General features: G+C 42.5%; 1 protein-coding gene across 3 annotated transcripts in view; it reads left to right on the top strand.

Moving 5' to 3' along the window:
- Positions 1–24,719, top strand: part of ASPP (Ankyrin-repeat, SH3-domain, and Proline-rich-region containing Protein) — a 117,098-nt gene that overhangs the window by 75,683 nt on the left and 16,696 nt on the right. For all 3 annotated transcript variants that reach the window (XM_043428027.1, XM_043428025.1, XM_043428026.1), the window contains one exon: positions 4,640–4,766. In XM_043428027.1, coding sequence (XP_043283962.1) covers positions 4,640–4,766 — 127 coding nt within the window. The remainder of the gene's footprint in view (positions 1–4,639; positions 4,767–24,719) is intronic.

Genomic DNA, 24,719 nt, shown 5'->3' with positions numbered 1-24,719 from the left:
CAAGATTACGGCTGTTCGAAATTTGAGTAATTCCAACGCTCGAAAATTAGAGAAAAATGTTTGATCGAAATTCTAGTTGATTTGAATAGAATTCCCATACGTAGGAAGCTCACAAACGAATGGTTGTCGCGCGCCGCGCGTAATACGCGTGACCCGAGCGAGGCATGGGAGGAAAAATAAAAAATGGGGAGCAGCGTGCACGTGAAGCAGGCAATGACGAAACGCAATTGTTCGCTCGATCTCTTCAAAGTGCTTTCCATTTTTAATTCGCATGTGCGCATTTTTCTCGCTCATGATTTCTCATGGGCGTTAGCACGTGGTTTATTGTACTCGTGAACTTAGTTTAAGTGCGTGCAAATACGAAATAAGGGGAACACGAGAGCGAGAGGTAGAAAAAGCAGCGCGAGAGCGAAGGAACTCGACCCAGTTTGCAATTTCTATTACGACAATGAGTCATTAGTCGAGTGGGCGATTATCGTGTGTCTCGTTACGTGTGTTCCCAGCAGCCCCTTACGTGTACATCTATCATTAATATGACAGACGTACGCATACGCGATAAAACTCCGGAGTGTCTCGCGCACCGGATAACCCTCTCGTTCGTACCCATATCTGTACGCTCGCGCATTAATATACGCGTGCATCGAATTTTTTTCGTCGCTTTTCGTTGAATTTTTCATTCGCTTTTTCACGATGCCGGGGGGGGTTCCGTTTGCCCGGATATTTGTTGCACATGCTGAAACAGTATCTGCACTCTTGCCTCGCGAGGGATTATTATGGCAATAGCCCCGAGAATTCTCGTACTCCTGCAGGCCCTTTAATTTTATATGTACATACCAACCGAGCGTTCATTCTTATGTATGTATGTGCAGGAATATCTCTGGATGTGCACGAAATCAACACTGCTGCTCCACTCTTTTTCCTGCACATCCCTTCCGGCTCTTTCACTCGGCGCATATATCGTGCGCAATTTCGAACGAGCAGTTTCGTAACTCGTACAACACGCGAACAAGTACACTTTTACTACGCGACTGTAACTCGAGGGTGCTGTGAACCAAAATTATTCTCCTTCTCTGTTCTCTCGCTTATGCAACATTTTTTCATCAACTTTTTTCCCAAATTTTTATTCGAAACTTGGTGCTCTTTCTCTGCAAACTGACCGAATTATTTGAAGAGAATATACGAGACCGATTTTTCTCCATCGCGTTTCAACATTCGAATGGGCCGGGGTTCAATTCCGAACTTTTACGAGTCACCGAAAGCTCGAAATTCCGAAAATTCGTTAACAGATTTATTATTATTGAGCGGAAATTGAAAATAGACCCAGGAATAAAACGATTATTTAGATCATGAAACCAACTAATAAAATATGTCGACGCATCAAATATGTCGATCCGGGTTCTTCAAAAACTCAATATTTCCCGTCATAAACGATGAAAATAGCAAGTAGAACACATTCATCGTCGGAATATCTTTCTCAAACTCGATGAAAGAAATCAAACGTCAGAGGTAAAACCACCGTTTTCCGTTCGAATATCGTTCATTAGAATGTCCAGGGAGTTATATAAAGTGAAATGTAACTTAATTGTGAAAGATTAAAGGCATCCGGGAAACTCAATCTTTCGTACTTAATCCCTTAACCAGTACATCGAGCTTCTTTTCTAATATGAGCATCCTTAGTGGAAGAACACGCTGAATATGAGTGCAGGAGACGATGCAGGGCATTAGCATTTGAAATATTTTAATCCTCTCTAACGATCCAATAATATTTTCACTCCGCAGTCTCTTACCGACTCTAATTAACTACGAGTACACTAACAATTTGCTCTTGGCTCGGTCACTCGCATCGATAATTAGAATCTTCAATGGGCGCTCTCCCGATCGAAAATCCTCTTACAAAGTTTAATGCAGTCCCACAGTATATGCAAGCGTCACTTGACAAACGCTCCCATCGAAAAGTAAAAGGTAAAGCGAGAGAGAGAAAGAGAGAGAGAGAGAAGCGACGAAGGGAATGAGATTGAACAAGTTTCCAATTTCTCCGGATATCTTTTAATAAAACACTATTATTTAACGACTTAGCGCGATTCCCTCGCGTCTGAATTTCGACTCGGGAATTCACGGGGGCTCAGGTTTCGAGAATACATTTATAATAACTGCCCTTAATCGCTGCCTCTCTTCACTTTAACGCGATCCTTTGCGCGCTGGAACCGAATCCCTCCGGCCACAGGGAAGTTCTTCGTAGCGAGGAAAATTCCGTTTACGACGACAACTGCGTTAATGGAAACTGCAGTTTTGTTATTTAAGTGAAAAATAAACGTTAATCTTGAATTTGCCTCAAAGATCGTTTCCCAGTTTAATGCAAAGGCATTAAAAGTGCCTGCGCTTCCGCAGCTTATGAAAATTCAGTGTGAAATCGAATCGAATAATACGCGGGGATAAATAACCCCGGAAAATAATAAATACGCCATTCGTTTTCGGCACTTCTACAAATGTCACGAAGATAATTGAAATTTCTTCAATTGCTGCTCCGAAGACCGCATTGATTTATTCATCAAATTGCTTCTGCATCATCCGTTCGAGGTACATATTTTTATTATGGATATATTTCACGAAAGTTTCGTTAATTTGGGATAAATTATTGGCCTGTTTCTCACGAATATCTTATGCTGCTTCACCGTGATGTATACACGCGTATTATAATAATATACGGCGAGAGTGTGCTCATCGATGGATATCGATCCGAGACGACGTCGCGTATCCCTGTCGTGCTTCTGTTTTTCTACGCATAGAATATTAGTCGCCTACGTGTACCGGGTGTCCGCGGCGCGCAACGTCTTCCGTCTTCGGAGACTTACGCGCGGAAAAAATGAACTTTTATAGGTATAATTACTGTAGCACGGAAATGAGCGAATAGCGCGTCGGGATCGAGCGTTTTTGCACCAAAATAAGCTAGTTGCTTCTTCAAATTTGACTGGAATTTACGAAACATGGGGATTTGTGCTCCACGCGGTCATTTTTTGCATGATTTTATCTCCGGTATCATCAGAAGACGTCCTACTAGCGCTAGAAACCTGCGCAATCTCAAAACCAAATTTCCCCTAAACGAACATAAACTCGCGATCGGTCGCTGAATCCTTCCTCCTAATCCACAGTACAATATGAAAACTTTGAGGAAAAAAAGAGAAATGTAAGCAATTCGAAGTTGAGGAGCAGACATTTATCGCTGGAACATCGTTGGCAGTGTTTATCGATTCTTCCTGAGAGTAAATTGAAAAAAGAGGAAAACAGTTCGAACCACGCGCCACGGTCCAACAATTTTCAACGAACGTGCAGTAAAAGTGCACGGTATTGGCAGCCTCTTTGACGACTCGAATCTCATCAGGAAAGAGCGAAATAAAAAAATGGTATTTGCTTCGTCGACTCCCGTTGTAATTTGAAATTTCGATGATCTCGAAAGAGACACCCTGTAGGTTGGTATTTTGACGTAATACTCCTGTCTATATTTTCTATTTGGAATCGGCACCGATGAAGCCCCCCGTTCGGTGCTCTCCCTCTTCCTCGCTTTTTCTCTTTTCCTCAGCCCAACGTTTTTTCCCTTTTTTTTCTCCGAAGAAATCTCTCTTCCGCACATGCGATGTAACATCGGGCTGATATCCCGATCCTATAGTACGATAGAACACCGAGTAGGTCTTCGTAATCCTCACGGCTCACGCTCGGGTTCGAGACTCCGTATAGAGAGACACTATATCAGGTCGATACCCCCCGTGGGATTTCCCTCCGAGTGCTCTACATATAGAGACCACAATTTGCGTTCCCTTGTTCCATCCGTTCCCTGCGCACATTAATGCGCCCAATTAATCATTCGACATAATAAAAAGGAGTCTGCGTGAATGAGGCGACGGTAAAAAATGGAACATCATTAACGATAAACGAATTCTAACGAACGAGATCGCAATTACATATTCAATGATATATTTTTCCATTTTTTATTTAATTTCCCTCCGCACGCCCTTGAGAGTTTTTACGAGTCTGTTACATTACTTAAATCTCCCGCCGTCTCCCCAAATGACGAGCTTCCGTGTGTTCCCATTGGATTCCCCGATAGACTTAATCACAGCCCCGATCCTGCGAGGCTCCTTCAATTCTTACGGAAGCAAAGGCCACCGCGGAAAATCATGCCCGCGCAGCAGCCACAATTGTGTACGAACTTTTGATTGATCGGGACCGTTGTACACACAGAAAAAGTACCGACTCAGCCATCGATGTGCTAGCGATTGCTACATCGCTCAATCCAACCACGAGTATTAATTTCCTCGAAGCTTTTCAACTGCGCGTTTCCGAATTTCTCGTGCCGATGGCCGAGTGAAACTCGATAGAGTGCAGCCGCCCCTTTCCGTGGGGTTTTCTATACGGTTAGCCTGCTCGGCCCGCGCGTCAAGCGCGTTACCGCAAAGTGTACTCCAGAAGTTATCTAGCTTGAGCTCGTAAAGAGAGAAAATAAGATTTTTTCATAAAGTTAATTTGAAATGTTTCGATCAAAGAAGGAGTTAGGAGTTGAATGAAAAAACATTTTCACGTGACTTTTTTCCTCGATCTACGTGTGAATTGAGAGAATTTTAATTGCTTTATTTTTGTGAAACAGGAACCAGCACAGCAAGACAGACTTGCAAGACTGAGACACCGGCTTGATCAGCAGCAGAGTAAACTGAACCGGTTGCGGCAGCTGAGGTCGCAAACGGATCAATCGAGGGCCAATAATGCTACCCTGAGTGAGTAATGTACATATACGTCATATAATTAATTGCATAACATTTGTATTCAGAGCAATTAAAGCAATTGCTTGTGGCAAACGTCGATGGCTTCAGGAGCATTTGCATGCACGCGCGAAGAGCATTCCAAGTTCTCCATGACGCTTTGAGAAACGCAATATCCTCAGTTGCGCTACAATTCTTGGCCGAATAATGAATCTACTTTGCGTGTGCTCGAGTTCGCATCATTTCCATAAGATCCTCGATCGGATTCGTCTGATTTCTATCTACGAGCCAAACGCGTACACGGCGGAAAGTCGACTACACCGAGAGGAAGAAGCCACCGAGCTGGATTTTTCTCACTTTTCTCTTTCCCGCTTTATATTGACTCCCGTCTCCACACCCGGCGAGATTCGATTTGATATCGAATCTGCGAAACGCTCGAAAAACGAATCCATCGAGAGGGTTTGTATTTCGTCGCGAATCACCCTCTCGATATCAATACGGCTATCGCCTCGACAAACTTTTTTCTTCCCTTTATCGCAGCTAGATTATATTCTCTTTACAAGGGAAAAACTCCTTCATAAATGGACGATAAGAGAAGCTTTTATTCGTTTGGAAATACGATTGTTCTCCATTAACGATTTTCCTTTCGCTCTTCTCGTGCATTAGTCTTTCATTCGCGTCTTCCTCTGTAGGTCCTTCGCACTCTTGGCGTTCGATATGAGAATTTAAACCGAAACTGAAGACTCCGGGGTTCGCAACGTTGCTGGGGTCCAACAAAATGAACGAAAACAAAAATATAAATTCTGTTTTTTCCTGCTCCTCCATTTGCAATTCGTAATTTTTCAACCTACACAATTGATTCGTGGAATAAAGAAAAAAGAGAATTACGAATAATTTTTTTGTTTGTTTCATTGGACTCCGGCAAACTTGAGCTTCATCGCGAAACTGGAAATCGTTACAAGTGTTTCTACTTTACGAATGTATCTTCAGAAAAAAAAAGCATAAATTTGAACAATCCGTTACAAACGATACTTCGATTTGAAATTCTTGGGAATCCTACACTAGCCTTCCATCCATACAACGCGTTGCATTAGCGCAGACCTCGAGGGGAATCGATAGGTCGAATCATAGAGCCACGAGACTCCGAGAGGTCTTGATTGTCGATTGAATCTTCCTTTGCAAATATTTGCCCAGGCCGTAACGGACGGACGGATATAGACGGAGTCGCATCTTGCTTGAGAAAATCGCAAGGAGTTCTGTGCACCATCCACCGGGTGTCCTGCTGAGCCCAAACTAATGTTTGCTCGGTTCTTGATTCACCGCGGTTGATTTGCGGGGACAATATCTCGGCGTTCGTGAATTCCTCGTCACAAAGAGAGGCTCGCGACGTAAAGCAAGCTTGAAATTAGTAAAAGACTATTTTCACGAATTTTTTTCAACGGTATAAACTATAAATATGAATATAAAAAGTGTCAGGCTTAAAAAATACACTCTTAAAACACACAAACATTTTTTTTTATATCTACTTTACTCAGTTTTCGTACAGAAAAGCGGGGGAGAAAACAGGCCCAAAAAATGGGTGTGCGCTGTTGATAAAATCTCTAAAATGGATGATCGGAGAAGAAAAATAAAAATGGTTTTAGATTCAATAGCCTTTGGCGCATATCAAACGATTTTTTATTATTTTTAATATGACAAAAAGCCCGTTTCTTTCATCGTTTTTTGCAAAAAAAATAGTTCCACTCAAAATTTCAAAAAATGCAATAAAAAAAAATGGATTTTTGATTAAGTTGAACCCCCTTAATCGTGGTTTAAAGATTCCCACATTCGAGTCGATTCTGTGCGAGCCATGTAACATTGTTCATTATTTCACAAACGTCGCTCCTAATTTCGACGAGAACGATGGATTAAAATCGAGTTTTTTTGTCCCGCTTCGGAGCTTCTATTGAGTCTAAAATCAAGCTAGAAAACCCGCCACCTAGCTGAATAAAACGATGCGGAGATTGTTAGATCGGTCGAGAAATGAAAACGGGGTTAAATAATCAATAAAACTCCGTTCGGATTCGAAGCCTCCTCTGGAAAGGTTCGTGCAGTTTGGTAATCCGCACTCTGACACATGGCACACTGGCTAAGTAGTTAAGGCCACGGATCAGTCAATGATCCATGGTCCTGATACCGGGACAAATAGAAACCGAAATAACGATTCCAATCGAACCACGTCAGACTGAATGGCTCAATTGTTAAAAAAAACAACCTTTCATTAGAACTAGACCGTTCGTTAATGCACTCACGAATACGCCCAACAAAACCTCTTGTTTAAAAGATGTTGTAAAATTTAAAAAACTTGTTGGTCGATGAATGGTTCATTCTTTGAATCGAGTATTAACGTTATCGATTGGTGTTGACAGTGAAGATGGTCACACTGACTTTGACTAGTTCGGATATATTTGTCATTTTCTGTTATAATTACATCTTCACCCTTGTAATTAAGTTGCCAAAGAACAAGTATTCTTGACGTCATGAAATTTACGTGCGTGTGTTCGAACGAACGAATGACAAAACTGACTTAATGCGTCATATTTGTTCATGCACTTGAATTACATTTATTCAAGATTTCATAAACTAATATAATAAAACTTGACTCAACTTATTGTATTTGTGTGTGTGTGATAATCTCTATGCTCTATTCGATTCGATTCTTCTCTAATCCAGTGAAGTTCCTCCTCAAAAATGATCACATCGATTACCTCAACTCTACAGCTACAATCAATTCTCCAACTCTCAAACGTGAGTAAATTCTCCTCTCGTGTGAAATTAGTCTTGCTCCGAATTATCATGATTTTTTGTTCAACCGAATCCTAATAAAGTTTCTATTGTCTTTGAGAAATCATAAATTCCCCTGAACGAAAAGGGCTTCGTTTTAACACCTCTTTTCGTTGACTTTTTAAACGTTTCCTTTCCTACCTTTATGTGCGCACTAACGGAGTAAAATTCCAGATCAGTTTCTAAATGCTCGCGCAGCATGGATCAATTCTCTGCTGAAGCATGCTCGCGGTCATTCTCAACTTCCAATGGCATTGTAGTACAATTTCGTTTTGAAGTTCACTGAGAAATCGATCCGCCAGCCGGTTCGGTGTCGCGAGTGCTGGTCGCACTCTCTCAAGTAGCATATGCAGCTTTACCCGAAGATTATTGACTCGCGGATTAGCCGAATAGTGCGACATATATCGAGCGCGTATCCATGACCGCCAGTTCTAATTTCGTCGTAGCGACAGCAAGTGAGGGACCAGGAAACAGTGGGTGTGTTTTGAAATTCCTGAACCAGCAGAGGCCAGATCCGTGGCTTGGAAAAGCGAAGAGATCGTATACAGCAATTCGATACTGGGACAATAGAACCAGAGACGAGCTCGAAGCGTCGGGGCTGTGCGGTGTGCTAGCCATCGAGGCACAGAGCGGAGAATCCGATGCCAACTCGGTATGTAGGACAGTCGCAGGAGGCTCGAGAGAATAGAAAATGCGTCAGAGCGTTGGCCGGAATCATAACTGCGAGAGAGAAACAAGGAAAAGCTGGAAAAAACGAGGCAGACACGAAGAAAGCGGGGCCGGAGGGGGGGCATTAACGAGAGACGCCACAGAATGGAGAACATTCTGAAAAGCTGGCGAAGAGAAGAGTTGCGGAACTCCGAAGCAAGATCGAATCTTCGTTCGATTCGAAAAACGTTTTGAGCCCAATGCACGCACAAAGAGAGCTGCAGTACTCGACTACCGATCGATTCTGCTTAGAACAACGTGGAAAAATCCTTGAGAAAACATATAAAAAACGAAATCGTCGGGGATTTTCGAGGGCACAGAACTCCAGCGACGCAACAAGCCCCTCCGGATTCCCACACGTTTCACAACCGACGCTGCAGAGCTTTCATGGACGACGCTCAAGTTCGCAACGTCCGAGTCCAACGAAACGAACGAAAAAAACATTTGTAATTCGCCAATTTTTTATTTCACGAATATCGGAACGATTTTTAACATCATTTCGTTGGACTCCAACGTTGCAAACTTCAGCGTCATCTTCATATGGCGGGGCGCGGGAGCAAACGGAAAATCGCCAGTCGAATATATTTGTATAAATTCAAAGCGTTTATGCCTGCATGCGCAGTTACGTTCAGCGGAATATTGTGTCTCCTGCGCTCGGAACTCTGCACGTGCGCGAAGAGAATTGCTCGGAATAGTGAAATCCACTTATTAGACTCTATGTAAATCCCATATTCGATGTCCCAGATATTCACGCGGGCGTGTGTATGCAAACAACGGCGCGTATTTGCGGATATGGAAGAAGCTTTATGACTAACACAACGCGAGCGTATGTATGCGGGAACAAGCTGTTAATAGCTCTACTTAAACATATTATGATCGTTGTTTCGACGACGTGATCGTTTCGATAGAGACATTCATATTAGGTATTTTTTCTTTTTCTCATGAAATTTACAACGTCAAATAACAGTTCACTTTCGCGCTAATAAAACACATGCCGGTGCGAGAGCTTGAAGAAAATGAATGGGAGTTGAAATAACAGAGCGTAGGAGAACCGCGAATGAAAAAAGTCGGGGAAAGGAGATGGATTATATCGCTGGAATGAGGGCGATGAATGCGCGCAGGAGACAAGTGAGGTAAGCGATGAAAATGATGCTGGAAATGGGGATTCGTGAAATTGAGACTCGTTATTCGCCATGGACCCGCTGCTTCTGCTTCTCTTTTCTCAACGTGTTTTTCTTCTCTCTCTCTCTCTCTCTCTCTCTCTCTCTCTCTCTCTCTCTCTCTCTCTCTCTCTCCTCCATATTCATGTTAAAGATACCAGATTATTTTAAAATTATAAGTTTTTACGTGTTTTTTTTTCTATTGCAGCTATAAACGCGAATCGTGGTTTTCTGCTCCGTCTCCCTCTTTACTGCGGACGCCAGATTTACTTTAATTTCATGTCATCTCCACGCGTTTGTAGAACTGAATCGAAATATCGACAGTTCCTTCATTGTGTATGGATTTCACGTTACGTTACGTCCAACTTTATTGACACTCGGTTATATCGACGTTTTTTTTATTAACTGTTTATCTCATTCATCGACCATCACATTATTTTCATATCTTCTCGCTACTTTATATTAATTTTCTATCGTTATTCGTTTACTCCGTTCCAATATCGAGATTATCTTTTCTCATCAGTTGCTCCGCTCGTGCCTCACGAGCAAGTTTTTCTTCTATCAAATTATTTTCGGATCTCGCTTAGATTATTCGTTTTTTCTTCCCCTGTCTCCTCCACTATCTGTTGCACTCTCTTTCGCTCCACGCTCTTGACGATCCGCCGATTTGAAGAGTCCAGTTCAACGTACAATGGCGGTGACGCGTTCGTGGCGCAACGGGCATGGGATCCCAACAAACTTCGTTGCCAATTGCCAGCTAAATTTGGGCTTGATAAATCCACTTGAAAAATCTCCATGAATTTGCTATTTCAGGGGTAAAAAATTGCGGAACTTTCATCACTCGTGTTGACTCTTGTCCTGACATTTGTCCCTTCATTCAACTCGCTTATAAAATGATGAGGGAGCGGCGACTTTTTTAAAGCTTCAACAAATTCCACATAAAAGCTTGTCCTGTACGAGGAAAGAAAATATTGAGGAGCCACGTAATTACGAAAAAAAAAGTGAGAGTTTATTTCATACAGAAAAGCCCTTTTTCATTGCGTCCAGTGGCTCGAGTCCTTCGAATACTGCTTTTTTTTTCTTTCTTTTTTTACTTCTCATTCCCGCTTCAGTTTCAAAGCGTGTAGGGCACAACCTCCTCCCTACCGGCCCCATTCATTTCATTTGATTTTTTCTTAAGCATATTTCAACTGGGAGTACCTACAGAAATATGACCTCGTCTTCTTGTCGCACGTAATTACTCAGCCATTAGCGATGCGGTTCGTTGATTACGACAATATTTTCCAAGCTAGCTCCCTGAAGGGAGATGATTCTCCCCGCTGTGCTCGAACCCATTTTTTCCTCTCTTTTATTCATCCGAGCACGTGGCTGTTCTCATCGGAGTGCTAAATTGGGATTGGAGCTCAATGTGCCCGGCGTAAATTTGGAAATGTATGACAAAACGTCGGGAATTCCATATTTTCCGACCCTCAATTAAGCGGAAGCGCGCGTGGTAAATATTCGATATCGCGGCACCACCGATAATCAGGGTGAATTTTTTTTTCATGTTACCTAATAACTTGGTTAAACCATAGCCAGTCATATTAAACAGGCGCATGGTCTTAAAAAAATAAAATAAAACTATTTTTTCAGTTGTTTTACAAATTTGACACAATTTACAAATTGTATTCGACAAAATCTGCTAAATGAATTCGTGCGCGCGCGTGTGTGTTCGTAGCTACAGAACTCATGAGCACATGATGATCAACATGATGATGTTCGAATCAAAACAAACGAGACAAAACAAAACACAAAATGTGCGCGCGCGCGCGCGCGCGTGTGTGTGTGTGTGTGTGTGTGTGTGTGTGTGTGTGTGTGTGTGTGTGTGTGTGTGTGTGTGTGTGTGTGTGTGTGTGTGTGTGTGTGTGTGTGTGTGTGTGTGTGTGTGTGTGTGTGTGTGTGTGTGTGTGCGTGCGTGCGCGCGCGCGCGTCAGGAACTGACGGATTTGTTTGCCCTTCATTGACGACGACGAGACTATCATATGAGTCGCTACATCACCGATTTCCTTTTCCGTCGTGCACATCCATCCCACAGCGACCGCTTTTTTGTTTTCGTTTGTTCGGGTTGTTGGGGTCACGACCGCAGAGTTGGATCATCAGCATGATGATGTTCGACAAAGTCGAATCAAAACAAACCCAAACAAAATGTGTTAGGGTTTGTTTTGGTTTGTTCGGGTTGTTGGGGTCACGACTGCAGAGTTGGAGGACGAGCGAAAGTGAGACTCAGAGTCAAATGTGTGTTAAATATAATAGTAATAAGGATAATAATGTTTTTTACCTAAAAAACGTCATGCGCCTACATAAAAAACCTTTTTATATTGTTCACAGGTCATACAAAAGACGTAAAAAAAATTTTAGCCCGGTTATCGCTGGTGCCGCGATATCGAATATTTACCGGGCGCGTTTCGCGTTAGAAAAAACTAGATGAATTTGCGCCAAGTCTCGCGAGTGCCGGCCTAGAACTTTGTCAGGGTGTGATCCCAGAGCATAATTTAAGGTCAAACTTTCTCGTTGCGTCGAAGCCGCGCGTACCCTGCCAGCGAGAGGAAAGATTGCAGCGCGAGCAGCTTAAATTCCCTGAGAAATTCCACCGCGGATGGAAACTTCGGTGCCGAAACTCATGGGCATCTCACAGCGATCGGTCAGCCACTCACCTGGTCAGATACACCACCTGTTAAGTCGTGAAAGTCGCTCGGAACTCGGCTTAATTATGCGAAGGAAGGAAACGAGAAGAAAAGCGAAAACGCTTTCGCAGAGAGGAAAATATTGAGTGAGACGGGAGCTGATAGTAAAACGACAATAATTGTAATAATTCCGTACGAATATAATCGGTAATTAATGCTTGTAATGACGACGAGGACGCAAAAGGTCGGTAATGAGGAATAAACTTTCTGATCACCCGCGTCCATCGTCGCCATTAACACGCGCCAGTGAATAACTGTCAACGTTAGTGATTATACTCGTTTTCATAGTAAAACGCAGCAAAAGAAATGTGGAGGAAATGCGAGCGCTCATCTAGTGGCTCGAGGATCGCTGTTGTACGAAGATAAAAAAAGCATTAAATGCGGAAAGAAACTCGAGAACTGGCACCTGCCACGCGCCTCTGAATAACTCGGTACATCAAAAATAGAAATGATGATCACGAACCTTTCGCCTCGTGAGAGAAAAACCTCGATCTTTTATACACCAATTAACGTTTCCAAAGGCCAAAACGCTTCGCGGAGTATCGGACGAGCCATTATTTCGCCAGTATTTCACCACGCAGCAGGTATACTTCGTCCGGAAATACCCACAGAAGCATGCTCCACCGATCTTTCGTTAGAAAGATAATAAAGTAATCGTGCAATCGCGTGTAATAACGCATAATCCGGGAGCGAAAACCGCAGACGCCGCTAAATCCTCTCAACGAGAAAATAACGCACGTGTAATGCCGCGTGCTCGAATTATTTACGAAAGTGCTGAATACAAATCCTCGTTTTAACGCTCAGGTTCGGTGGGTTCAACGATTAGTGTGCTTTGGGTTTGTGGCTCGAAAAAACGGCGAGGTCCGCACGCAACGCGTGAAATAATACAATTGGGTCGAATCGACTTCTCTCCTGCGAGTGGTGACGTGTGGTATGTTCAACAACGAGGATCAAAATAGTACTGAAAATATTCGCGTTTTCAGAATACGAATGTAGAAATCGAGTTGATTCGGGTTCGGTACAATTTTCGCATGAGTTGTTCTATAACGGCTAAAACGGAAACATTAAATCAGCGAAAAAAATTGCTCAAAAATATAAACCGTAAATTGTTTCATTTGTTTCGTTTTCGTCGCGAAGCTAATCGCCCTTTCAACTTTTGCCAGTAGCGCATTATAATTTTTTAAATAAAAATTTTTTCCACGACGGGAGCTAAAAAATCGTCGGAGATTTATTATTGCATACATAATCATATGCATAAGAATGATCAAATCTAGAGAATTTTCGGACAGTATGGTCTCGCACATGTGTTTTAACGTATACAGATTAAAATGGACTTTTTTTTTTAAATAAAATAATACTCCATGAAAGGAGTATCCATACCAATTTTTCGATCTTTATCTCTTCTTTGACGAGCGTTATAATTTTCGAAAAAAGGGCTTTGGAAGTTTTGAAACCTTTAAAGCTTGATAATTCCTGAACTAATTGAGATATCTGCAAAGGTCACCATATCGTTTTTATTGTTTTTAAGAGCACTGTCACTTGAAAGTATTAAAAAAAATTTGAATTAAAAATGTCAACGTCTTTTTCGCTCCTAAAATACAAAACGTTTTTTTTAAAGGCGAATGCCATTTTTTATTTTTTCCAAACAATTCTCTAAAATAGAGTGATCCATTCTACGATTTTTAAGACTAGACTCATCATGGGCTTATTTTTTCTTGTATGTTTATTCAAATTAATCATATTCTTTATTAGAAGAATTTGGAGTTTTGTCGCGATTTTTTCGCGCCGAGGAAAAAAACATAGAATTTTGAAATTTGAAGGGTTCATTCACTGGTATTTCAACTCTACGATAGAATTTTTGAACTCTGATATCTCGGGCTAATTCGGTGTAAAACTACTCCACAGGAACCCATATTATGTTTCTCCACGGTCTTCACGAGCGTTTTGATTTCCAAAGCAGTGGCTATCGCCTGAACCAATAAAATCATAAAGAAAAATTAAAAATAATTCAAGTATTTCACGCTCTGAAACACCTGATTTCCAGAAATCATTCCATACGAATACACGGCTCCATTATTCAATTTCCCTAATATAAAATCGTATACTTTTATTATTATTGTTTTCGAATTATATACGTCGAAATATAATTTTTTTTTTCGCCCAAAAAATCTCGCTGTTTTAGATTTTTTTGTACAAACTCATTGGTCCGAGTGCAAGCAACAAAAGCCCCTTGTCATGCCTGAATACCGTAAACTCCGAGCAGCTATCACCGATGTCTGTTTATCTATCAATTATTCTCTTTTTGCACCAGCCCGATGCACATCCGATTGACCGAACAGTGACTCAGCCCCCCCGTTGTTCGCGGAACTGTTTTCCCGATATGGATTTTCCTTTGTGAATTTTTCGACGCGATAATTGCTAATCGATTGACCCTCCAGCTTTCTTGATTCCTCCAAAAGATTGAACGCCCGGTGGCCCGAACGCGCTCTATTGGAAAAGTTCAAGTGAGGCGAAACGCTTTTATTATCGTAGTGCAAATGAATCGCGCTTGTTGCCTCTGCGCTTCAAAGAGAAAACCGTTTGCGAGGGAGATAAATCTTGTGCACTTCAGAACCAATTTATGCGAAACTGAAGTGATGTGTACGACCTCTGAATCGCGTGTTTGAACTTCCAGTTGTCAGAGAACAAAATTAACAGTTGATTTTTATTGGACTCATTAAAAATGCAGGATTTCATTTCGTCGCTCGTTATTGCTCAGTGCGTCGTTTTGTTTCGCCCCGTTTTTCATTGACTCTCACTCCTCCAAAGCAAGAAAAACTCACGTAAATTTCTCACTTTTCCATCAAGTTTACCGATCGATCCACAAATCTTGACAAATCCTACGACCCTTGATCACTTTTTGTGTTCATTTATTTGTCCCGAATTTCACTACAATCGGTATATACGAGTTTGTTTTGGGCGATTGTCTTCCGTCGAATGCCTCGTACGAGTGCACCAGAAACGATTCGTGTCGATTCGTCCAATCGTCGGGTCTTGCAAACGCTGCATTTATTTCGGAGCCCAATGCGTGACTCTCCGATCCTTTTTTTATTGTATGCATTTATTCCGTGGGAAATTTGCAAGCATCCCGACTATCGACGCGTATCCATGGACCCCAAGCACAAAGCTGAAAAAAAGCCCGAACAGACGACTTTAATACGCTAACAGAAAAGTGAATTTGAAAATTTTCAACTTGACTCGAATCGAACAAAACAAACAAAGTCGACAGGCAACGGAGAGCGTTTGACCGATGCAAATGTTTGACTTTGGTCGTTATTCTCCTAACCGTGGGACGAAAATGCCTGATTCCAATAATCAAATTATCCCCAAAACAAAGTTTTCGAGAGACAATTAAAGATTTGGACAAATTCATTGAAATTCGAATTATTCGAGGCCGCTTTAATCACGAGCCACTCATTTGAACGTTTTGAAACCGAGTACACGGAGAGAATGAAATTTGAAAAATTACCGCGAGCAACGATAGTGCGGTGACGAGCTGCAATTCATCATATTATTATAGAAGAAAAATTAAAATTTCCTATAAATTAAACGATATTTATACTATCATAAAACTAAAAATTGCGCAAAACCTTTGAAATTTTACACTGCGTTACAGGAATCAATATACTTTTCGTTAACTTGGCCCTGCAGTCAAATATGTCGCGGTGAATTTTACAGTGAATTTCACGCTAAATATTATTACCGTTCAATTCTCTCCGCGTATTTGAAACACGACTGTTCAGGCCGGAAGCCATTTCTATTCAGTCACAGAGCGTCTCATAAAAAATTCTTATTCCCGTGAGATTAAATAGCTCTCGTGATCGGGAAGGCCAACACACAGTTTCTCTAATAGGATCCACTTAACGAGTTATCAATAATTCAAGTCAGAACGGTTAGAAAATAAGTGGAATCGTGTGAAAGCAATTTTGACTGTGATTTTTCATCGTGGAGAGAGATTAAAAATTGAAATTGCTAAAAATTCGTTTGTACAAAGTACACGAATAATCGAAATAAGGTTTTTTTCATAGTAAAAAAGTCGGAGCGAGCGAAACGTTAGCTTTTTTTCGAAAAAGTGGGCGACGAGGCTCTGCCAGGGTGTCAAGAGCTCCCGTTTTATAAAAATCACGAACGGCGTAGCAGGTGCACCTCCGCTGGGGATTGACTGACAGAAAAAGCAGAGTATTGAACCGCTTCCCTGTCGTCACGGCGAATTTCAAAAAGATTCGTTTCCACGCACTAGGAAATTCCGTCTCGAAAATAGACTAAAATAAAAAGACACGATCGTGCCACACTTTTTGGTGTCGAACATGTAACTCGGAGGTCAAAAGCTTTCGGCTTGCCCGCAAAAATGTGCCACGTATCCGGTCTCTTAAGTGGTTTGGTGGAAGCCAGGAGTAACACTTTCGAGAGTGACCCAAAGCGCGCGGTTACGACTAAATCGATCGAATTCACGGCCTTCCCTCAATCCTCTTTCAGAAATAAGCGAATAAGAATAGAGAAGCACGTGGTCAAAAACTCCAGCTCGAATTTTATCGATCCTGACGTCACGCACCGTAGAAACGTACGACTTCTTCCAGTCCCATTAACAACAGCGCATATATCAGGGGTGAAGAGTTCCAATGGAAAACACGTTTTCGGATTTTTCGACTCGGAATTCAGTCTCGAATGCCTTTGAACAGATCCCTTCATCTCTGTTCGCATATATTCTGCACCGAATTGCTTCGTGCTAGCAGAGATGAAAAAAAATCCTTTTTCCGGACTGTAATAAAAAAAACGAATCGTCGACGAAAATAAGATGAATGAAACCGCAAAGAGTGGGAGAGAAAGAAGGAGAAAAGAACAGACAAAGAATGGAGTGTTAATGAAGACTCGGTGACGAAAATCAAGCCACGCGTACCCGAATTTTTCATCTCTTTGTTCGCATCCTCTCAATCGTGCACGAACGCGCATGAACGGATATTCCGTGCTTACATCCATGTGTTCTCGTATGTGCGTAAATTCATCGAAGTGTAACATATCGCAGAAAATTTCATCGATTGTTGAGAGCCGAATCGCGCATTCTCTCTTTCTCTCTCTCTCTCTATATTTTCATCTCTCTCGCGGGTAAAGCGACGGTTCATTCTTTCGTCCAATCTGCCGTATGCAGAAACCGAGGACGAAAGGCTGCGTTCAAACGCTTCGACACAGATATCTGCCAAATTTAATGTATATTTAGATTTATCGAGGTCCGGCGATGTGTGAAAGTGCCGATCAATATTTCATTCCGTTTTATTCGTAAGCCCCATAAATAGGGATGCAGCGAGTAAATTTGATCGGTCAGCTAATCGAGAATGATCGTGCCAAAAGTGTGATTTTAGGAGTTCACCAGAAACCGTTTTTCATAACAATAATGTTTGGGACTCCGCCAGAAAGTTGAGGACGCTAATTCTCGTTGAGCTATAAAAACCCAGCACCGAAGTTTTAGCTCTCTCAGATTCGATGCATCGAATTACCGGACGTGAAAATCGATGACGTTGTAGTAACGATGAGAAGCTGTGCTCAAGTCGAATTCGGGTATTTTCACTGTTGACGCGACGACAATAAAGACCGCCGCAAAATGTACGTTTATTCGGCAAGTTCACATCTCGACTCGGCTCGGCTGAGTCAACAGACACGCGAAGAAACGAAAACGGAACGAATTTATCTCCGAGGGAAGAAGAGTGGAAAAAAAATGGAAGTAAAATGGCGCGCCTCCTCAAGTGCGAGAAATGCTCGCCCGGGGAAAAACTTCGTTTCCGCGGGAAACTCCCTGACGCCTTGAAACGAGAGGGATAGAAGGTGCCATGAGTATTACGCGAGCTCGCTCGGCCTCGCTCATCGGTAGGGGTGGGGGGGGAGAAAATGTGAAGAAAAGCTTTCTCTCACGTCTCTTATTGCGCTACATCACTTCTCTTTCTTGCCTCCTCGTTTTTTATCCTCATTCTTTTCCTTCTTCCGGGGTTACCTTCCCCAGAGGTCCTTTTTCTTGGGCTGAAAAGCTAAAACATAAAAAAAGAAAAAAGAAAAAAGAATATTGAGGCGTACCGGAGCACATTGACGAGATCTTTTCGCATCCCGTTAGTCATTATGCGGATAAAATCAACTGTAACGAGTCATACGAGCAAGCCCGTGCAACAGCATTTACTTTCCTTTTAGCCCACTGCTATAACAGGACCGGACTGTTTCTTTAGTGCCGAAAAACGTACGTTCTTTCCCATTGAAATTTCGTTCCTTCGGATTTCCCTATTCAATGACGAATCTCTGAGTTTTCAATCTCAATTGAAACATCGAGATTGAATAATAATTTCAGTAGAATTCAATTGAATATTCGAGCCCGCGGGTAAAGTTTTCGGGTTATTTTGCAACGACGAAAAACGCGCCAAAAAAAAGACTCCTCCGTACAGCCACTGCACTCTCATTTTTCGTTTCTATTCGTCCAAATATCGATTACGCATTCGTAAATGTGTGTGTATGTGCGTGGATTTTTTTCGCCTCGTTTCTTTCAGCACAAACGAGCTTCCGCCAATATTTTGCATACGCATCCGCTCGCTCGTTTCCACCGTTCTTTTATAATTGTTGCCGCGCGTAGAGCACACCGGCGGACGAGACAAACGGAGAAACTAGGAAGTAAATCAGATTTTTTTGAGCTTCCTTTGTGCCAGCCTCGGTTTGGGCTCGGTATACACTGGTACAAAAAACGTTAACGATCATCTTGTGAGCTTGCCTCGAGGCGAAATGCGCTTGAGATGCAGAAAAAGCTCCGACTCGAGGGCTCGAAAAAAACTGCTGATCAATGTCCGCTCGGGCGAAATGAACTTTCCGCGCCCTTTGCGCTCCGCCGTCTCGTGAAACAAAGCCTAATACGGTGTAACAAATTCCTCGTAAATAAGTGCAGACACGAGGGAAAGAGCGGAATACAACCGGCTCCGAAAAACAACTGAGGCCGTCGACCTCCGTCGGATATTATAAATTACCAAGTTTTAGCTCGTTAATCCGAACTCTTGAGGCGCGAGGTGTGAGCGCAAGCCAATTAAAAATAACGCGCGCGCGCGCTATCATTCGATCTGCTTTCACTTTGGACCAATCAGCTCGACACAACTTTTCATCTTATTTTTTAAAACATCCAGACAACGTTTTTTTAACTGTTTCATTGTTTCGAGTCCGTCTGTCGCGCCTCCACAAAATCACTCCGAATTTCTCACAACTGAAAACTTTCATTCCTTCACAACCCGATCATGAATGGCTTGCACAATTCTCCGGTTCGTATTATTTTAGAAGTTTTTGTCGAATCGACAGCCGTCGGTTTTGGGCACACCCCGAAACTACTAGCTCTGTTTTAATTCCCTTAAAAAATCAAGAAAATTTGATTAAATCGATGTACACACAATCTAGATGAGAAAAAAGTTACTCGGGATTAAACTATTTCGACGCTTTTCGACCGATTATGGGTTAAAAAACTCTTTCGATATTTCGATTTTTCTGTCAATAGAAATTAGTCCGATCAGTGGTATCTTATCAATTGAAACAAATAACTTTGAAAAATTCGCATTGTGCGACTAAACCACCTCACTCATTTCTCGGCTCGATACCGCACCTTGACAAGTCAGCACGATAACCGACTTTGATATCAATCCCTTTATACTAATTGGAGTCGAAAATGTGACAAGGGTGAAGGAGAAGCGAGAAATTGAAGATCGATGACACCCGCTCGAGTGACGATTCAGCGTATTTGCCAGAGCGCATCCGCAAATGTGATGCTGTGACGAAATGGGAAGACGCAGAGGAGTGCGAGTAGAACAATGACCGGAATGCTGATAACATCGAAAGTTGAAATGTAACAGAATTTTAACAAAAGATTTGAATCAAATGAAGATTCGAGTGCTAGCAATATTTTTAAATGGCAAACACAAGCACAGGAATTGTGGAGAAAATAAAGCATGGGGGCGAATTATTTGGGGGTTTCGTTGCTTACACTATTATGGAAAAACATTGGGAGCCTTCGACTGAAACAATAAGATTGCCGGAAAGACCAATTTGTTTTAAAGTTACGAGTAATTGAAGTAACTTTTATTCGGTAGAACGAATACTTTTTTTAATGAGACTGCGCGTCGGAGAGTTACTCAGATTTCTTATCTCGAACGTCTGTGTCGTTGGCAATTTGTTGAACGCGATGATTGTCCAGGGAAGAGCAGTTAAAAATGAGAAATTGACTTCACCAGCGGGTAGGGAGAAGGAGAGAACGCGGTCGCGGACACAGGCGCGCTGAAAATGAATCGCCAAACCGTGAATCGAAGCGTCGCGTCAATTAAAAAGTGTGCGCGCAGAGAAAAATGTTGCCTCGAGCCGGGCTCACGCTCCGAGAGGATAACCCCGAATTCGAAGTGACCCTCGACCTCTAATAAGCTCAATGAGGTATCAATCTCTCCGGCCGCTTCTCGCTCGACTCACGAAACAAAAAGGCTCGAGGGAGAATTACATCGAGAAATGCTGCACCGCGGCTCTCGTCCTCGCTCTGCATCTGGTGTTCGAATGCGGCGAGTAAATTAAATCGAAAAAATACAAGAAAAATCGAGTTACGAGAGCGGAGAACTTTCGAGAGGAAATGAAGCAGACAAGAGCCGAGCGAAGAGCAGTTCGCACACGATAAAATCGGTAGCATCGCTCCTCTTCAGTTTTCCTCTTCGGTATACACACCGTAATTATTCTCCGGAGATAAAGCACTCTGGATAAGAGTTACGAATGGAACGGATGTCCTGCTCAGAACTCTCGCGAGCTTCAACACGAAAATAACAGATTGAGGAGACGATTCGATCGAGAATTATGGGAAGATACGAAACAGCAAATAAGAGTTGCTCGGTTATTTCGTTCGCTGCCTCGAAAATAATTAGAGCGTCGAGCCGAAGTTTTAAGAGAGCAAAAGTTTATAAAAAATTCAAAATCTGCGACGAAAATGATGATTAAAGATTCGTTGAATCTTCAATCAACGAAATAATAAAATCCGGCGAGCTGCTCGTGATATTTCACGAAATAGTCTGCCGTAGATCCCCAAATAAAAAAGGAAGTGTCCAATTTCCTGGGCCAAAAAGGAGCGGAAATGAAGGTGGCACGCGGCGCGAACTTCCTTGGTTTATTCTCATGACCTATTGGAGTTATCGGGCAGGAATACGATTTGCGAAATATGCTGGGAGGGCAAAATTGGAGAGGATTATTCTCGTTGGAAACGAGCTGTCACTGGCTGGTCTGCGCGACGACAAAATCTTCGGCCGTTGTTTCCAGCAACCCCGCACGTTCGTCCTGCTTCTGCACCGAACCGCGAGGACTTAGCGATCGACGGAAATATTGAATAATTCTGTTGGGACGAGAGCCAAGCCGATTTCGCATCGTCGTCGCGATGTGTATCGGAGCACGGAAGACACTCGAGACAGGGTGAATGAGAAAAATTGCGACGCCAGGTGCAATCGGATATTTTCTCGATCCTATTTTTCAGTCATCTTCGGAGCGAGGCGCAGAGAGCGAGCGAGAGACAACTTCTTTCGCATCCCTTGAACCATCCTTTTTTCTCTTTCGCCCTTTTATCGCATACGAATGGAGAAGGCGAGACAAATTCCCGACACAATCTTTCAGGAAATATACGGAACAAGAGATGTCTCGACATTGCCGCGGTACTGCATCGAACTATTACAAATTGATATTAAAAAAACGTAGATCGAGTACAAACGTATCGCATCAAGCTTTGCTTCGTTATACGGAAATGCATTCTCGGATAAGCGAGTACAGCCAGGCCCTGAACGAGCTAGTGGAATGACAAAATATTTTTCAACGCCCTCGACATACTTTGACGCTTCGAAAAACGTGCTCATTGCACTGACGGAATCGATGGAACAATTATTGCAAAATTTCCATCGATCATCGTTGATTCGACGAGTTTCTCGGGCACTCGCGAGAAGCATCATTCCATTTTCTTTGGACGCGCGACTCTCTTAGTGGCCGCGTATGACGCTGATTTGCAGGAGTCCAACGAAATGCTATAAAAAATAAATCTTTCAATAATCCGCAGTAATTCTCTAATTCATTCCCTGCCGAATTCACAATTCGTAGTTTTTCAAGCTGCACCGATACTTCCTGAAATGAAAAACTGGTGAATTGTAAATGTCGTTTGGCTGCGTAATTGCGATTTACAACGAGATTTAAAAACTCCCATAACTTTCAACGCCCATCGTACTTTCGTGAGTCATTACAATTGATTATTCTTCCAAACGTGAGAACAACTTTGATATGCGGACAAGAAACAGACGTGGGTCATCGAGGTACGCAAAAAGTCCCCGGTTCTGCAACCATCTCGATTATTCAATCGCTTTTTTCTGCCCCGAGTGCAACGACGCGAATTCCGTTTTTATCTTGTCGTTATCTCCCTTGTCTCTGTCAACGAGACTCCTCTCTTGACGAAATTCTCTTCACATTGATGTATTTTTTTTCAATTTTTTCTCCTGCTAGTAGATCAACTCCGCTAGATTCTGTCGGATGCGTGTTTGGTCGACGCGCACCTTCCTTTTTTTCGTTTCCCACCGCATTCTGTTCATTCCTTTCCCCATCTCGTACCAAATTCCTCTTAACCACAGATTTTTGCATCCGCCTTCTGTACCGTACGCGTGAATAATGGAACTATCAGCACGCTAATATTGCCTGGGCCCTGTTCGCCTCGAACTTTTACCCCCATCGAAATTTTCCCATTTTTCAGAGCATATTTACTCCATAACTTCGCATCCGAGACGAGGTGGAGGTGATCGCGAACTAAATAATTTCACGCGCTAATTAATCCGTCATTGAGACGCCGTGATTCCGTCGTGCCAGGGGACTTCATGACTTGCTCGCTAATTAAAAACATAAAGTACGTAATTCACACTCGAAGAAAGCTTGGAACATCGCTTTAACGGAGCTGCGAAAAAAAATAATTATCGGTTCACGTGCTCGGAGAAGCTGCTCCTTCGAATGTTTTATTTTCTTTTTTTTTTCTCAGAATTCTTCTTTCCTTTCTCCGTTTCTTTTGACGATTCCATAGAATTTTCTTTCATAACTGTTCCTCCGGTTCATACAAGAAAATACTCTGCAACAATCTTTTTTGCCCGTGTCAAAAGATCTCTCGATTCTTCTGTCTCGAAACGCTCCGTGAAAAGCGTCTCTGCGGGCTCTCTGTGCCAGCGATTTTTCCGCTTATTATCACAGTTTCGATGAACCCCGAATCTCGCGAATAAGGTCGAAACTCGTTTTACCTTTGAGCTACAATATTAAACAGCGAGTGTTCAAATTTCGCACGAATTCCGCGCTGGTAAGGAAAGAACTTTCTTCCGACGGGTCCGCGAGCGTAATAAAGATCGATCGGGAAAGAAATTCGCTCATGTGCGAATAAACGATGAGCGTAAAACGAACAATCCTCGTTTCACCCTTTGTCACGCGTGTGTTCCCTCGACCGTTCTAATTTTTTGTTTCCGGTGTCTTGCCGTACCGGAGCCCTCGTTTTCGCAACGCTTGCACAACTCGACGAGGGTGAATTTTTTACTCGAAGCCCTTCGAGCTCCTACATTCTAGCGCTAAAGTTACAAGCTCACTTGACCCGAGCAGCAGCTAAGTTCTCATTAAAAGGCTTTAAATACTCAAATAAATGAAATCGTTGCCCGGTTATCGGACTAATTCTGTCGATAACCTTGCTCCAACCATTCGTGCTTCTTCGTATCGTTCTACTCCAAGGTATTTCAATAATACTGTTACTTGGAGTGGCTTCGATTCAGAGCCATTGAATATTGAAGGGACTCGAATAAAAATGCTTGATCGAGGATCGTTCCAACTATTTTCCAGGCCCGCACTTTTTCTTTTCAAGGTTTTAAATCGATTCTCGTTTCTCATATTGTCCAAAGAATATCTACATACTTTCATTGTTCTTCCTTCCATCAGAATATTTATTCATTCGTTGAATGACCAATGAGAATAAGCGCACTCGACTCCTCGAGTCTTGCTCCCTGCTCTCCTCCTGCTTTGAAACCTCTCTGAGATTATAAAAGTTCTTGAATGCAGCGAAGCGTTGAGCGACCAGTTAACCCCCTGTGAGTGGTCCATGCTCGCTGAGCTCTCCAGGATTTCGTGAGGTACAAGCTCACAGATGTGGCAAAACGTGTACACTCGAACAGGAACTGTGTGTTCGTTGGTCCAGATAGGACGCTCAGACCAAACCGTGGGCTCTGTTTTTCACTTATTTTCCTCTTTCATTAAATCCCTCGACAAAAAATCGCTCAGCTCCCTCAGAAAAGAGTGAAAAACTATTGACACGATTCCCCTTTTTTGTGTTAATATCCCCGAGAGAGGGTTTCGTGAAGTGACTCATTTTCAGGCAAGTAATTACAGGCACATCGCACATTTTGGAGGAAAACTTTCAATATTGTATAATAACGAGTGGAAGCTCAAAACAGAGAAACCGACGACCGTGAAGGCTTTCGATGAATTCG

The sequence above is a fragment of the Venturia canescens genome, chromosome 9 (assembly GCF_019457755.1).
Source record: "Venturia canescens isolate UGA chromosome 9, ASM1945775v1, whole genome shotgun sequence".
Lineage (NCBI taxonomy): Eukaryota > Metazoa > Arthropoda > Insecta > Hymenoptera > Ichneumonidae > Venturia > Venturia canescens.
Note: the sequence above shows the minus strand (reverse complement) of the source record. Positions and strands in the feature narration are given on the sequence as shown.